Here is a 16,610-nt window from a genome sequence, read left to right as displayed (position 1 = left end):
TTTCTACCACGACCCCAGCAGGAAGGGTTGGGATGAAGGATGGTTGTGATTGCTTTTTCTTCTGCATCTGCCAGATTGTCAGAGATTTGTCTCTCTCTCTCTCCATCATCTCAACCAACAAAACAACTGAGCATGATGGTTGGTGTGCACCTGCCATCCCAGTTGTATGGGAAGCATAAACAGGAGGCCCATGATCCAGGCCCAAGCGTACAGACACACAAGACCCTACTTGAAAAATAAAAATGGCTAGGGGTGTGGCTCAAGCAGTAGAGTGCCTGCCTGGCAAGTGCAAGGCCTTGAGTTTAAACTCTGGAAGTGCCACACACACACACACACACACACACACACACACACACACACATACACACACAGTTTCCAGGTTATCCCATTTCTCAGATCCATCCATTTCTTCTTTCCCCTTTTCCTGCCTGCTTCTTCCTCACAGCGAATTAAAACACAAACAGCACTTCTTAGAGCACACTGTGCACACCCCACCCCCTGGCACTGTGTCCAGTACTTAGCACACACCACAGTCCCAGACAGAAATCCTAGAGTCATTTCTAGTTTCACGATGGCGAATGTGTAACTCACAAGTTCATCCCTGAACACCGTGGCCCCCTTTGTGCCAAAACCCTGGCTCCATTTGTCTTTATGTCTCCAGCTTCTCCTCTCTCACCCTTCCATCATGATCAAGAAAGACTCTGAGTCGGAACCCCACATTTCCGAACTTGAGCAGGGTTTCTTTTGGCCAGGGTCATTGTCTGTGCCCTGAAGTAAATCGATTTAGCAGCCTGCCTGGTATCTACCCACTTGATGCCAGCGGCCACCCCCACACAATCCACGCTGATGCAATCACCAAATATATCTCCTATTGTCCTCAGGGACCAGCGTGCCCAATCTCTGAGTTACTTGTGGAGGATTCTGGAAGGTCTCCAGTTAAATGATTACTAAAGAAACCCACAGGAACAGTCTGTGCCCCTCTGGGTGAGCCTGGCTCCTTGGAGCAGCTGCCACCTGCTTGCCTGTTCTGGGGCAGAGCTTGAGGGATGACTGGCGTGCCTCCGGCAGTGAGAGGTTGAGGGTTGAAGCCAGGGGTCCCTGCCTCCAGAGGGGGAGCAGGCTGGGAGGAGGCTGGAACTGCCACGAGCAGGGGTCCACTCACAGAGGAGCCGGCAGACCTGATTCCCGATGCCACTGCCGAAGGAGGGGCGACAGGTGAAATACTCAGGTGCACCTCACACGACAAAGCTCAGGCACAGGCCCGGTGGACCAGCTGAGCTCCGCTGCCTGTTGCCACACTGGAAAAGTGAGAATTTTCATGCTCTCCTTGTCCTACCCAGATCATTTTCAGAAGCACAGTAGGATGTGTCACCAAATGACACACGCCATCCTCTTCAGAGGCCGTGGAGCACAGCCAGCCTTCCGTGTCCCAGGGCTCCCACACCCACAGATTTGAAAAATAATCGAGGATCACAGATCCTGGGGGGTGGGGGCGGGGAGCAGGACAAGAAAAACAAAACTGTGTGTAAGCCAGGGTACCGTGGCTCCCATTTGTAATCCTGGCTACTCAGGAGGCTGAGATCTGAACATGGACGATTTGAAGCCAGCCTGGGCAGAAAAGTCCATGACACTCTTTATCTCCGATCAATGACCAAAAACTTGGAAGTGGAATGGTGGCTCAAGTGGTAGAGCACCAGCTTTGAGCAAAAAAAGCTCAGGGATAGCACTCAGGCCCCGAGTCCAAGCTTCAGGACCAGCACAACAAACAAAAACAAAAACAAAAACGAACTGTGTCTACACTGCCCAAGCCCAGACTTTAGCACCTTGCCATTCTCTCCTGCATGATGGTGTCAGTGATTTAAAGCACATAGGAGAGGTGTGAGTTCTCTACTGGTCCAGTGGGTTTTGAGGTCACCTTCAGGACATCCTGTGTTCCCCGCCCCCCACGACAAAGGTGTGACTCTATGTCGTCATGGTCCCCCTCTGTCCCAGCTACCACACTGGTAGCCTTGTGAGGGTGGCAGGTGCCATTCCCAATGCCCCAAAACATTCACACAGACTGATAAGGACTCTGCAGTCACCCAGGCGTCCCTCAGTCCAGCCGGCTGCCCCCCTCCCCCCCCCCCCCGCCAGCAGACACTGGCCTTTAGAGATGAGGATGGGCCCGCTCCCACAGGGAGGTGCTGGGTGTACCCGCTGTGTCTTTTAACCTGCTGTTGCATGGTGTCCTGTGTCCCCCTAGGATGGACGACATCCAGTTGTGCAAAGACATCATGGATTTGAAACAGGAGCTGCAGAACTTGGTCGCCATCCCAGGTAATGACTTTACCCAATGTTAACACCTGCTCCAGGTTCCTCGCCCACCCTGCTGATACTCCGGACGTCTAGGAGACTTCCCATAGTTACATTCAACTATTTCTTTTTGTTTTGAGATAGTCTTACTTATGTATTCCAGGCTGGACTGGAACTCGCAATCCTCCTGCCTCAGCCTCCCAAGTACTAGGATTATAGACCTCGCCCACTTCGTTTCCATTTCTTTCTCTTTCTTTTCTTTCTTCCTTGCTTTTTTTCCCTTCCTTCTTCCCTCCCTTCCCTCCTTCCTTTCCTTCTTTCTCTTTTGTTGGTTGAACTCAGGGCCCGGGTGCTGTCCCTGAGGTTCCTCCTTCCACCCCCCCCCACCCCAAGCATTCTATCACTTTGAGCCACAGCGCCACTTCCGGCTTTCTGGTGGTTAATTGGAGATATGTGTCTCAAGGAGGAAACTTCCCTGGCTGGTTTTGAACCACAATCCTCAGATCTCAGCCTCTTGAGTAGCTAGGATGAGAGGTGTGAGCCACCAGTGCCCTGCACCCCTTTATTTCAGCTGTCGCTTTTTTTTTTTTTTTTTTTTGGCCAGTCCTGGGCCTTGGACTCAGGGCCTGAGCACTGTCCCTGGCTTCTTCCCGCTCAAGGCTAGCACTCTGCCACTTGAGCCACAGCGCCGCTTCTGGCCGTTTTCTGTATATGTGGTGCTGGGGAATCGAACCTAGGGCCTCGTGTATCCGAGGCAGGCACTCTTGCCACTAGGCTATATCCCCAGCCCTCAGCTGTCGCTTTTAACAATGTTTTTCTTCGCCCCAGAAAAAGAAAAGACCAAGTTACAGAAGCAGAGAGAGGATGAGCTTATCCAGAAGATCCATAAACTGGTGCAGAAAAGAGATTTCTTGGTAGACGACGCTGAGGTAGAACGGTTAAGGTGAGTGGGCTGTATGGCTCCAGCCCTGGGCTGCCAACCTCCACTGGTCCACGTGTCCTCCAAACTCATCATCACCTGGGGACTCCCTGCAGCACTCCCGGGACTCGGCCTTCTTTTTTTTTTTTTTTTTTTTGGCCAGTCCTGGGCCTTGGACTCAGGGCCTGAGCACTGTCCCTGGCTTCCTTTTTGCTCAAGGCTAGCACTCTGCCACTTGAGCCACAGCGCCACTTCTGGCCGTTTTCTGTATATGTGGTGCTGGGGAATCGAACCCAGGGCCTCATGTATATGAGGCAAGCGCTCTCGCCACTAGGCCATATCCCCAGCCCCTCGGCCTTCTTAGCTAGCAAGCCTGTCCTCTGCCATCACTCCCCAGACACAGAACCCAAACAGATCCCAGCCTTCTGATGGGAGGATCCACCTCCTGCCTGGGTGTCTTAGCTGAGGAGCCCAGTGGGGGATTCCATCCTGGAACACTAGGCAGAACGCTGGCCATGCCTCTCCTGCAGTCTCTACAGACCCCACCCCTCTATGCTAACTGGTTGCCTTCTCTATGTCCCACTCTCTTCTTTCCATTCTTCACTTTAGTGGCTCTGAGGTTCTTTCCTATGTATTTGCACCCAGCTTCTTGACCCAGATGGACCACCCCAGGCCCTGGAGCTGAGGCGAAGTAATAGGCTCCAGAAAAGGCAGGGCCTGGGTTCAGCTCTGAGCAGTGATTCTTGAATGGTTTTGTCTCAGCCAAAAGCTCTCTCGTCTTCCCCTGTGACCTCTGAGTTCTCTTTCCATTATTCCTGGAGGCCTTGAAGGGCTGAAATGACCTCAGCTCTTGTTTTCTGAGACCTGCCTGTGCAGGTTGGAGGAGCTCAGGTGATGGGTGGCTTGAAGGTACAGTTCGCTGAATTTACATCAGGGAAGCTGTGTTCTAGAAAAGTTCCTGCTTCTGCCCTGGATTCCCACTCTAGGGCTGGGATGGCATTTATTGACCCACTGTTGATAGGTCTCTGCTTTAGAATGAGGCTAACAATATCACTACATAAGCACTACCCACAAAGCCCCATAAATGGTCTTGTGGCCTGGGATAGCCTCACTTCAATGGTTTCTTGTTATTTTTCTGTACTTACTATACTTTTCTCTTTTATATACTTGCCTTCCCAGGGAGCAAGAAGAAGACAAAGAAATGGCAGATTTTCTGAGAATCAAGTTAAAACCTCTAGACAAAGTAACGAGATCTCCAGCCAGTGAGTTCACCCCACTTCCTACTGTCCCATAAAAGAGAATAGGAGATTTCAAGCAGGTGTCGGCTGGAGCCAGACGGCTGTCACCAAACACTTCCTAGAGATCAAATCTGAGGATGGGATGGCTGCAGCGGGGGGCAAGTTCATAGGCCCGTAGCCTATGCCATTTCCCAGGGACTCCAGGTCTGGTTCAATGCTACCTTGAAATTCTATTTCTTTTCTTTTTGCTGATCTTTAGGGCTTGGAACTTAGGTGCTCTGTCTCTGAGCACTCTACCACTTGAGCCACAGCTTCACTTCTGGCTTTTTTTTTTGGTTATTAATTGGAGACAGTTTCTTGGACTTTTCTGTCTGGGCTGGCTTTCAACCTCAATCTTCAATTCTCAGCCTCCTGAGTCACTAGGATTACAGGTGTGAGCCACTGGTGCCCGTTGAAATTCTCTACTGCTTGAAATAGGGGCTCTGAACCCCTAAATCTACATAGCTGGTCCTGGCAAACACAGGGCTTGGTGTGTGATTGGTGGCTATTGAGATTCAAGGAACTCTGGCCTCTTATGAGGTCTGGGATCTGTAAGGGCCAGAAGTGCCTCTCTCCGGATGTTAAGAGTGATGACACACCTGGAGCAGAAGTGTTTCACGCCAAATACATTTGGGAAGTGGTACATACTCGAACACTCTCCCCAAGAGGTCCCCAGCATCCATGAGGAGGTGGTAAGTGGTAATGGAACTGCTTTTCCATCAGAGGGTGCACAGCCTCCTGCATGGATGACCCAGAACAATCCCCAGGAAGATGAGATCTCAATAGAAAAATTTAAAAAACAACAACCATAAAGAATTGAGCCAATGAGGGGCTGTTCAAGTACCCAATTTAACACAACTATCTTAAAGAGACTAGTAAGTATACTTGAAGTATTAAAGAGAGAAGAAATGAAAAACAAAATGAAATAAGGATGTGGAGAGAGAATGGGTACAACTGTAAAAAAAAATTTTGCCTTGTGAAAACATCATTGTTCATGAATTAAAAACTCAATGGATTAAATGCAGAGAAGGCCCTGAATCTACACTGTGCTACTGCTAAATCAATCAACCAATCAATATATGAATAAATAAATAGGTGCTGAGGTGTGGCTCAAGTGGTGGAGTATTCACCTAGCAAGCACAAGATCTTGAGTAAGAACTTCAATAACACCAAGAAGAAAGGAAACATTAAAAAAAAATTAAAGCTGTGCACTGGCGGGCTCATACCTGTAATTCTAGTGATGCAAGAGGCTGAGATCTGAAGATCATAGTTCGAAGCCAGCTTGGGCAGAAAAGTCCCTGAGACTCTTACTGCCAATTAACCAGAAAAATGCTAGAACTAGAGGCATAGTTCAAGTGGTAGGACACCAGCCATAAGTGAAAAAGCTAAGCAAGAGTAAAATATCTGAGTTCAAGGCCTGGTACCAACACGAAATAATTTTTTTTTTTTTTTTTTTTGCCAGTGCTGGGCCTTGGACTCAGGGCCTGAGCACTGTCCCTGGCTTCTTTTTGCTCAAGGCTAGCACTCTGCCACTTGAGCCACAGCGCCACTTCTGGCCGTTTTCCATATATTTGGTACTGGGGAATTGAACCCAGGGCTTCATGTATACGAGGTAGGCTCTCTTGCCACTAGGCCATATTCCCAGCCCCACAAGATAATTTTTTAAATGAATTAAGTAAACACACAAACACAGAGGTACAGTGTTTGTAAATTGGCAATTTATATATTGGCATGATTTATAAACTGGAAGGCAGACCTGAGGAAATTTACCCAGAAGGCAGCACAAACAGGAGGTGGAAAGTAGAAGACAGAATGACAAGATCCAACTTGCATTTAATAGGCATTTCAGGAGGAGAGAAAACAGATGAGAGGCAGAAAGGTCTAGAAAGGTAACATATTAAATATTTCCTAGAACTAAAAGTCACAATGAACTCCTTACAGTGCAAGAACTTGAACCAGATTTCCCATTTATCCTTCACTCAACACTTCTTGAACACCAGGCCCAGTATTAGGCTTGGAAAGCACAGAGCTAAAAGCTAAGGTAAGGAGCCAGGAACTGAGAGCCACAGGACGTGGGCACCTCACTGACTATGAAACAATGCACACCAGCTCCCCATACCATCTGATCAAGGACTGGCCGAAGGCTGGGTGGGAGCTGGGCTCGCCTCACCTCTCCCTTTTCCTTGCTGCAGGCTCCCGGACCGAGAAGAAAGCAGAGCCCCCACCTAGCAAACCCACTGTGGCCAAGACAGGGCTGGCACTCATCAAGGACTGCTGCGGGACAACCCAGTGCAACATCATGTAACAGCCCCCTTCCCACGCAGGGTGCCCTTGGGGCCGCGGGGACCCCCTCCCACCCTCTTGTCGTCATAGCCCCCATTTCACTGGGGCTCAAGAACTCTCCAAGGCCGAAAGGGTTGGGGGCAAGCGTGCCTGCCACCAGAGGCCATGGGCATGCAGGCGGGCCTGGCCGCCCCGTAGAGTGTACCATAGGGAACCCCTCACCGTGCATGGCCCCCCAGAGCATGCCCAACCCAGCAGTCTGTCTCTACGTGTATCCGGCCGCCAGGAAAGGTCCTTCCTCCAGTGTAGCTCCAACTTCTCTCTAGCTGTAATCTAATCTAATGTGCGAATGGACAGGGAGCAGGGCCTGCTCCCCAGGTGTGTATAGTTGTGACTTTCAATAATCTAGCACCATGTTGCACACGTTTCCCCCCACCCCCCCCCCAGCTCTGCTGTCAGGCCAGTTCTTAATGGGCACAGAATCTGTGTCCCTCTCCATCCTCTCCCAGGACCTGTGCCCTAAGGGCTCTTCAGTCCACGCATCTCTTAGGTGCCACCAGCGAACTGCATTCTGGGAGCACCATGGCCTTGTCCGTAAACACTGAGCTTGTGTGTGGAGTTGTGGTCGCATCCCCGGCTTCTCCTTCCTCCCCCCACCCTACCCCCTGTGCTGTGTCAGGGCACGGTTCACATCAGGGGCTACCCACTGCACTCGGGACTATTCCTTTGCTTGCCACGCCTGATCTGGTGGTGTGGGGGTGGGCAGCCTGGGCAAAGGCAGATCCAGTGCTTGATGAGATAGCAGAGAGCTGAAGGCTTCAATGCCAAGGCCAGGGCAGACAAGAAAGGGGACGTAGAACATTCTTCACCAAACCAGGCCCACAGACAGATTTCTAGAAAGAACGGCACAAGCAAGAAAGGCAGCCCAGGTCGCATCCTTTGGTGGTGTCTTTGAACCAGCCTAACAATTCCACCTGTGTAACTTGATGTACATTACTTTGCTACAGCCAGCCCGGCACAGCCTGTGTGACCTGTCTGTACGTGTGTTTGTGTGCGTGTGAGTGTGTGTGTGTATGTATGTGTGTCGTGACCGGCCTGAGTAGTTAAGCTTAACTCAAGACTCACTGATACGTCATCCTTCTTCAGAGAAAAATAAAAAATGGAAACTACGTGCACAGCATTTTAAAAGTTTTTACTTTTTTCTTAATTATGGAAGTAACTCATGTATATAGTAAAATCATTTTAAAAGTATAGAAAGTATGAAGACTTTTTTTTTTAATACTTACAATTCCTCCACGGAGAGACCAAGACCTCTGATAGTTTGGCGTATTTTCTTTGGATTGAGATTCAAAGCCAGCCTGGGCAGGAAAGTCCATGCAATTCTCATCTCCAATTAACCACTAGAAAGCTGGACGCGGAGCTGTGGCTCAAATGGTAGAGCGCTAGCCCTGAGCAAAGAAAAGCTCAGGCCCTGAGTTCAGGCACACACACACTATTTATATGGAGCAGGGCACAGTGGTTCATGTCTATAATCCCAGGCACCTGGGAGGCTGGGATTCAGAGGATCTTGGTTCAAGGCCAGCCCAAGACTCCCCATCAGCCAATAAGAAGTTGCTGGTATACACCTGTCACCCTAGCTACTGGGGAAGCATTAAGTAGCTACTTAGGGAGAATCATAGCCTTGGCAAAAACCAGAACTCTATTGGGGGCATGGCTCAAGTGGTAGAGCCCCTGGGTAGGGTTCCCACCCACAGGGTTTCAGGGTAGGGAGGGGGCACCGACAACCAACGAGCAAGTGTGTCTCCTCACCCTCCACGGCCAATCTGTACTGAGGTGCCATGAGCACTCCACTTCCAAATCCTGCTGTGGGAGCCATGGGGGCCTCACAGAGTCTGGGGGTCAGAAGGCACTCCTGAGGAAGGACACTTCCTGGTAATAAGACACTGGGGGAGCTGGGGGACCCCATACCATCCCCTTAGCCCACTCTGAGGGGGCACCATGGCAGCTCAGCTCTTTGTCTAAAACTTTAAGATGTGTTGAATGCGTTGCCAAAAATCCCTAGAAGCTTGTACTAACAGACTTAAAGAATTGCACTTCACATAGTGGTGCAGGTCTGTAATCTCAACACTCAGGAGGCAGAGTTCAGGAGGCAGGATTAGTAGTTCAAAGTCAGCCTGGGCTATAGGGCAAGACCTCGTGTCAAGAACACAAAAAGGAAGGAAGAAACATTGTACTTTACTGAGAAGCAGTTTACTGGTCTCTTCTGGGTGCATCCATATCCTTGCAAGGGGTGGATGTGAAGGAAGGTCCAGAGCGTATGCGCAAGGCTATCTCAGACCAGCCTGCTTGAAGAGCCAGGAGGGAGAGCCTGGGACTCCACAGATCTTCCCTGGAATGCCGGGTGGGTGGCTGCTGAGTTTCCCACACATGGGAAGAGGCTAGAGGAGGGCTGGAAAACTTGGCCTCAGCCACACAGCCAACACCTGCCTGAGGTGAGCTGAGTCGCAAGGGCCTCTGACCTCCCCACCCCCCGCTTTTATTAGAAGAGGAGAAAAGTTGGGGGCTACCCAGACTAAGAGCTGATGGGGCTGGCTCATGATCCTCCCCACAAAGAGACGACACTCCTCTCTTCAGATGCTTGCTTGTGAAGTTTATTGACAACTGTTTGGTCCCAACACACAAAACAGCACTTGAACCACAAAAAAAAAAAAAGTGTCCAAACAAAAGAGATGGTTAAGAAAAACATCTCTTTCCCTCAAGCTCGATCCACCACAAACAGTGCATGATGGGAGAGGGGGCTGTGACATCTGTCTCATCTGGTGCAGCTTTCCACCGAGATCAAGCGTCCCACTGTCCCAAAGCCACACATCATCGCCTATCACTTAATTATGCCTCTGAATAAAAAAATAGACAGCGACCGGCCTGGCCACCAGGGAGCTCAGCAACCCCACGGCCAGCTCCTGCTGCCATCTCACACTTTACACAGCAATCGGTGGTCACGCTCCATCCCACACTCCGCCGCCACGCCAGTCGGCACACTCACATCCCAGGCAGTGCCAGCAGCCCGGGGGGCTTGCCAGGGACACCCAGCACACACAGGCCACACTCCGTCCCACGAAGGCAAACAACCCTCAAGTCCATGTGTGCGAACCCCACCTCAGGAGGTCTCAGTAAGGCAATGGCCGCTCTCAACACTGATTCTGCCACACCGTCTAAAAGCGCCTTCCACACACCACACATTCTACTTCCTGCCACCTATGTCTGTAGTGCCACGGCCCTCGTCAGGATCCCGGGAGGGAGGGCCGCTGTGCTTGGACCGTCCTCCCACGGGCTTCCATCTTGACTGGGGCCACAGGTTGAGAACTGAGAATCACCAGCTTCATTGGAAAGATTTGGGGAACAAAAACCTAGCTTGTAAAAAAAAATCTCTCTGCAGCCCTTATTTTGTGGCATTTCATCAAAATGCTGGCTCACACAATCAGACTCCATTTCCTGGCTTTCTAGAAGTTACAAAAATACAAACATTTCCCCCAAAGAAACCATCTTGCTAGTGGAAGACCTTACTAGTGGAAGACCCAAGGCCTTCTTTGCCTGACAAATACAACCCATTGTAAATGCCAGGTTCTCCGGCAGGGATGAGAGGCTACCTACAAGTGGACAGCTCAGGCACCCAGAGAGGAAGGCCATTCCACAGGGCAGTAGCCCCATACCAACAGCAGACACTGCCAATCTCAAACGTGCTTCCAACGGCGAGAAGTAACAGGGGTAGAGACAGACACACTATTAAAAGGTGCTTATCCAACAGACAGACACGCACGTCTTCGCACAGAGCTTCCCAGCTGCCCAAAACCAGCTTGAAAAGTGACAAAAACAAGGTTAAGCTCATCAACCTTGGCCTTCAACTTGTACCGATAGCTTTCCGGACTCTTCCTAGTGGACACGGTGTGGATCCCGCTCACCGCTCCACTCTGATTTGTGATTTATGCATCCAATGCATAGTTTAGAAAATCAGACTCTCATTATTACTGCCTCTCGACACACAGTTATGTGTGCTGTAATCCAAACGCTGACTTTCAATCTATGACACCAAGACCGTCTCCTTCTCCTTAACCTGATCCATAGCACACTGGAACTGAGTGCGGAAGAGAAGCTTAAAACACCCTCCACTTTCTAGAAAGCTCCTAAATGGAACCCCAAGATGGAAACACTTAAAAAAATCTGTGATGAAGCCACATACTTATCGACTACAGACATAGTTAAACAAAAACAAGCGACACACACACACCAAGCTGCAGGGACGCCAGGAACCTTCCTCTCGCTCCCTGAAGACGTGGGCTCCTCCCCACCCTCCTCGCACCGGGGACAGGCTCTGCTTCAGAGCCACTCAGTGCATTAGGTGCAGAGTGCCAGCGCGCGGGGACACCGCGCCAGCGAGCACGATGCAGGCTCCCCGGTGCCGAGGGGTGCAACCCAGGGCCGGCTCATTGCGGACTGCCTCCCACTGGCTGAGGGCTCGCTGCCCCCTCTGCCACCACAGCATTCAGAGTTACAGGAGATTTGGTAAAATACATGGAAGGATTCTTTAAGAAATGCCGGAATTTTTCAAATAATTGGAAAGAAGAAAAAGAAAAATGCCAGCTGCAGCTGTGCTCAGAGCGAGAGCGAGGGAGCAGGTGGGCCACGCTGGGAAGGGGCCCCCCAGAAACAGAAAAGGTCGCTTTTTGAGCCCATGTGTGTGCAGAATCAGACCTTGTCCCCATGCTAACCCTCCATTCAGATGGGGGTTAGAGCTTGGTGACAGGGGTAAAGGAGAAGTTGGCTGCCAATTTGACTTTGTTTTTGGGTGGCTGCTTTTTGGCTGGGCTTTCCATAGGGTCTCTGCCAAGCTGTGGCTCAAGGGTGTCCAAGGAGGGGCTGGGGGACACTGGGGGAGCTGCTGGGGTGCAGAATGGGCTGGAACCAGAGGGCAGCTTTTCCTTCGTTACTGGTACTGTGATTTCAATGTTTTCTTCTTGGTTTAAAATCATAATTTCTATAAACACAGAAAAGCAAATATTCAGTTCTAAGGACACATTCATTTTCAGTTCCTTACTTGCATTCTTTCAAAATAAACTTTTTTTTTTTTTTTTTTTGTGCTGGTCCTGGGGCTTGAACTCATAGCTTGGACACAGTCCCTGAGCTTTTTGTTCTCAAGGACAGCACTGTCCCACTTGCGCCACAGCCGCCCTCCTGCTTTTTGGTGGTTAATCAGAGATAAAGTCTCACAAACTTTCCTGCCTTGGCTGACTTTGAACCACGATCCTCAGTAGGTGGGGTCCTAAGCAGCTAGGATTACAGGAATGAGCCACCAGCAGGCAGCTCAAAAGATACTGAAACAAGCAAACAAAAAACCCCTGTCCATCTGTCACATCTATGCCACAATTTGCACATTAGCTGGATGGCCAGTATTGTGTGCCACTCATCAGATATTTATAAACTGCACATCCCTAACCACAGTGTCTAGAGACCCTCACTTTCCAGGCCTTGGACTGGATCTCTGTCCATCTATCCTGTCGGGTCTTTATGGAGCCCATGCCCCAGGTGACCTTTCTGAGCTACGCGTGGCCTGAGAGTCGGAGTTCTGGTTCTCCGCATGGCCGGGTGCCAGGGCTGTGAGAGAACTGGGTTGTAGCAGTGTCCCTGGAGAACCACGGCATACAGGACCTGGGAAATACCCAGCACTGCACCTGCAGGGGCTCCTGTTCTAGATGCTGTGTGGGGTGAGAGGTCAAAGGGCAGGGCTCTGGTCCCATGCACATGGCAGGAGTCATGTGCACTGAAGGCACAGAAGCCCAGCCCCAGGGAGAAGCTACTCATGTCAACCCACCACCAATGCTAGTTGTGCACTGGGCATGCTCACAGGCGGGTCTCCCTCCAGAAGGCAGCTGGATGCCCTTCCCCTCCCAGACCCTACCCAGGCTGACAGTGCAGGTCTTCCCTGGTGACCAGTGAACTGTCTGGGGAGCCTGAGGGTGGGTGAGCCCAGCAGCAATCTTGGGCTGCTAAGTAGAGCAGGCAGGAGAGGGACGACATGGCTGCAATAGGATAGCTGGACCTTCTCGTAGGGAATGCACAAAGATAAGATGCCCTGGGTTCAAATCATGGCTCTTCCCCTGCTTCGTCAAGTACCAGGGAGCTTTCTGGCTCTAACAGATACAAACTATGCTTCAGTCAGTGCCCTGTGACGAGGGAGTTACTCATGGCTATGCCGTCAGTCTTGTGTAGGGGAAGGGCCTGTGGTACCTCACTCCAGGCTGGCACTTGTCTGGACACGGCCAAAAGACAGAGACCAGAGATTCAGAAGCCTCAGGACCCTGGGGCCTCCAGCACAGAGACAGGCTTGGGCTGAAGCCTACCTGGGGACTAGGGCAAGGCAGGCGGGCCCCAACTCCTCACACAGCCCTCCTACCCACCATGCCCCTCGAGCACTTGCCATCTAGAGGACAACAAAACCCCCTACTGCACTGTGTGACCCACCAGAAGGCTCTTGAGGGCGCTCCTCGAACTGAATGAGGTCGGCAGGCTGCAGGACCACGGGGTCTGGTCTCAGCTGAGGGGACGGCAGGCATGAAGGGACAGGTGCGCACAGAAGGTCCACGGGGGAGCTGCTGGCCAGGTGGAGAAGCTCCTGCTCTGTTTCACTGGGCCCTGGCAAGAGAAGGCCAGATTCGGTCTGAATGGGTGCAAAGCCAGTTGGCGCCTGGGATCTTCTAAGCCTTGGAGTTGGCAGAAGGACTGAGTTCTCACAACCCCTCTGGTAAAAGATGCCACAGGCCAGTGGTCTCCTACAGCTTTGAGTCTTAGAACACAGGTCCTTCACAGATGGCCAGGTGGGAAAGGGCTCTGCTATCACTTTCTGAGCGTGGAAACACAGGACCATGGGGCAGAACACAAAGGAACTAAGTGAGCTGAAGCTTTCAGAAGACAGGGGCCTTGGCTCTGACAGTCCTCACAATCGTGACCTGGAATCTTGGGTCCTCAGCTGCAGGATAGAGGGAGCTGGACCCTCCAAGGGGAAGGCTGTGGAAGGCGATGGCTGAAAGCAGGTGCTGTAGCCATGTAAGATGCTAGCAATACTTGTCATATATCCATTCACCATACAGGTGGGAATTCTGCCTCATTTTTAAGCAGGGCTGGGGATCGAACCCAAGGTCTCCAGCATGTTAGACAGGAGCTCTACCACTTAGGCCACACCCCTAGCCTTTTTGTTTGCATTTTTTCTGAGACAGGATCTTGCTAACTTTGCTCAAGCTGGTCTTGAACTTGAGATCCTCGTGACTGACTCCTGAGTAGATGCAATTACAGACATACCACAGTGCCTGTGAAGTTAACATTCTTGTAACAATAGGTTCAAAGTCCTTCAGTAAAGTTAAAGCTGCTTTGATATTTGAGAGCTGGTTTGTATCTGCTACAGAACTGGGCCCATGTAACATCCATGTGACTCAATGTCCTTTGGGGACAGGGCAGGGCTGTCAAGTTTTGCCACAGGAAGTCCTGGGGCAGAGGGGTTCCTGGACTCAACTTCCCCCAGGCTCCTCGAAGCCATCCTGACCAGGCCTGCCCTGCTTCCTCTCTGTGCACTCTTCTATGACATGTCCAGTTCTAGCCAGAGCCCCTCCTCACCCATATCTGATCACCCATACTATGCAATCAAACTCTTCAGCTCTCCTCCTCTAGAGAAGTCCTGGGCCTGCCTGCAGAGTTCCACGGGGTCAACTCTGCAGGATTTCCTGTCCTGTGGTGCTCTCCTCTCCGTTGTCTTGAGGACTCCCTCTGCTCCTGGGCTCTCAATCCCTCGAGAATCTAACTGCTGTGTTTGGAGACATCCCCCGCCCCCCAAACCAATACTGGAAGAGTCTTAAATTACTATTTTACCAAGTATCATAAAACTCTTAAAAAGCTGAGTGCCGGTGGCTCACGCCTATCATCCTAGCTACTCTGGAGGCTGAGTCTGAGGATCATGGTCCAAAGCTGGCCTTTGGGCAGGAAAGTCACGAGACTCTTATCTCCAATGAAATACCAGAACCAGTAGTTGTGCTGTGACTCAAAGTGGTAGAGCATCAGCCTTGAGCTGAAGAGCTCAGGGGCAGTGCCCAGGCCCAGAGATTCAAGCCCTATGACTGACCAAAACAAAACAAAACAAAAAAACCTAATGATGGGAGTGTCAGTATCTTTTTTTTTTTTTTTTAAAGATTAACTTTTTTTTTTTTGCCAGTCCTGGGCCTTGGACTCAGGGCCTGAGCACTGTCCCTGGCTTCTTTTTGTTCAAGGCTGTAGCACTCTGCCACTTGAGCCACAGCACCCCTTCTGGCCATTTTCTATATATGTGGTGCTAAGGAATCGAACCCAGGGCTTCATGTATAGGAGGGCAAGCACTCTTGCCACTAGGCCATATTCCCAGCTGTCAGTATCTTTTATAGGCCTTACCAGTAGTAGCCATGCAATGCCATCACACACAGCTCACAGACGTTCTGTGAGCCAAATATCCAAAAGTTAAATGAATGCTTCATTTAAGTAATGAAATGACCACCTGGCCTCCTTTCCTCCACACAACCTGCACCCCAAGCTATAAACCCACTTTTCTTCTCATACCACTGCTACCTGCTTTGGGCTGCCGTTCTGGGGCAGGACATGGTCTGGGCATCTCCGGGATTCCCTCGTTGTCCGCCTGCAGGTTTTCGTGACCGGTGAGGGAGAGGCTGAGTGAGCCTAGCCTGCCTAGAGGACAAGGAGTGTGCTGTGAGGAGAAGCCGGCAGGAGAATCTCGCTGTTCCAGGGGTGGGGGTGGGAGTGCACTGGGTGCTTACTTACTCTTCATGTCATTTTTTAGTGCTACGATTCTCTTATGACCGTGTCCTTTTATCCACACCACCTGCACACAGACAGTAGTAACCAGTTAGGCAGTGGTCTAAAGCATAAGTGCCTGCCACACACATACTAGCAACCAAATTCATATCAAGAACAAACTTTTCTATGCTTCTTCTTTAGCTTTTAAAGCAACAGAAAAAAGCTGACACAAGCCTGCGCCTTAGGAGTAAGCCACTGAAAAATCATGAGACATAAATTGAGACTATTTTCATGCATGTGTGCTGGTCCTCTGCCTTGAACTCAGGACCTAGGTGCTTTCCTGCTCAAGGCTAGTGGTCTACCACTTGAGCCAGAGCTCCACTTTTGGTGGTTGGTTGGAGAGTCCCACAGACTTTCCTGCCCCACCTGGCTTTGAACTAGGATCTCAGAGTTCAGCCTCCTGAGTAGCTAGGATTATAGACATGAACCACCTGTACCTTGGAAAAACCATTCTTTATGGATTTCAGAGACTGCCTTCCCACCACCAGCTCTGCCATACATTGAGGGAGTTCTCAGTTGAGAATTTACCATTCCTTCTAGAACTAAACTCAATCTACAGGAGCAGCAGCACTCTTAGAGGACCTCTATGAGCTCAGTGCTCAAGTGGAATTTGGGACTTAGGACTCTGCTGTCTGCTGGCTTAGCGGGGCCAGGCTGAGGCATGGTCCTCGGATCCCAGCGATCTCCACATGGGCTGCCAGCCCGTCCCCGAGCTCAGCTACAAGCAGTCTTCCTTGCCTCATCCCTTGCCTGAAATGCCTGGGATCAGAAATAACTCAGATTTGGAAGCATTTGCATAGACATAATAAGGTACCTTGGGGACAGGGCCCAGATGTAAACCAAGCCATTCATGAAGCCTCTACCACTGCCCTGTCACCCTGGCTGCTGCCATGTCCTTCAGGCACCGACGGATGCCTGGTGCACTGGCTCCTCGTGCCCTCCACGGGCCAAAG

General features: G+C 50.8%; 2 protein-coding genes across 6 annotated transcripts in view; one reads left to right on the top strand and one right to left on the bottom strand.

Moving 5' to 3' along the window:
• Nucleotides 1-7,962, top strand: part of Bmerb1 (bMERB domain containing 1) — a 46,535-nt gene extending 38,573 nt beyond the window's left edge. Inside the window, exons 3-6 of the mRNA XM_048333296.1 lie at nt 2,243-2,316; nt 3,121-3,235; nt 4,391-4,473; nt 6,681-7,962. Coding sequence (XP_048189253.1) covers nt 2,243-2,316; nt 3,121-3,235; nt 4,391-4,473; nt 6,681-6,793 — 385 coding nt within the window. The 3' untranslated portion in view covers nt 6,794-7,962. The remainder of the gene's footprint in view (nt 1-2,242; nt 2,317-3,120; nt 3,236-4,390; nt 4,474-6,680) is intronic.
• A 1,444-nt stretch (nt 7,963-9,406) lies between these two features.
• Marf1 (meiosis regulator and mRNA stability factor 1) overlaps nt 9,407-16,610 on the bottom strand; it is a 36,966-nt gene continuing 29,762 nt past the window's right edge. For 4 of the 5 annotated variants that reach the window (XM_048332943.1, XM_048332944.1, XM_048332945.1 and 1 more), the window contains exons 24-27: nt 15,622-15,682; nt 15,412-15,528; nt 13,288-13,458; nt 9,407-11,803 (exon numbers count right to left, since the gene is read on the bottom strand). In XM_048332943.1, coding sequence (XP_048188900.1) covers nt 11,556-11,803; nt 13,288-13,458; nt 15,412-15,528; nt 15,622-15,682 — 597 coding nt within the window. In that variant the 3' untranslated portion in view covers nt 9,407-11,555. Of the gene's footprint in view, nt 11,804-13,287; nt 13,484-15,411; nt 15,529-15,621; nt 15,683-16,610 lie in introns of those variants that run through there. The other variant, XM_048332947.1, reaches the window with a different exon arrangement.

The sequence above is a fragment of the Perognathus longimembris genome, chromosome 23 (genome assembly GCF_023159225.1).
Source record: "Perognathus longimembris pacificus isolate PPM17 chromosome 23, ASM2315922v1, whole genome shotgun sequence".
Lineage (NCBI taxonomy): Eukaryota > Metazoa > Chordata > Mammalia > Rodentia > Heteromyidae > Perognathus > Perognathus longimembris.
The sequence above is the reverse complement of the archived record's forward strand: the minus strand, read 5'-3'. Positions and strand labels throughout refer to the sequence as shown.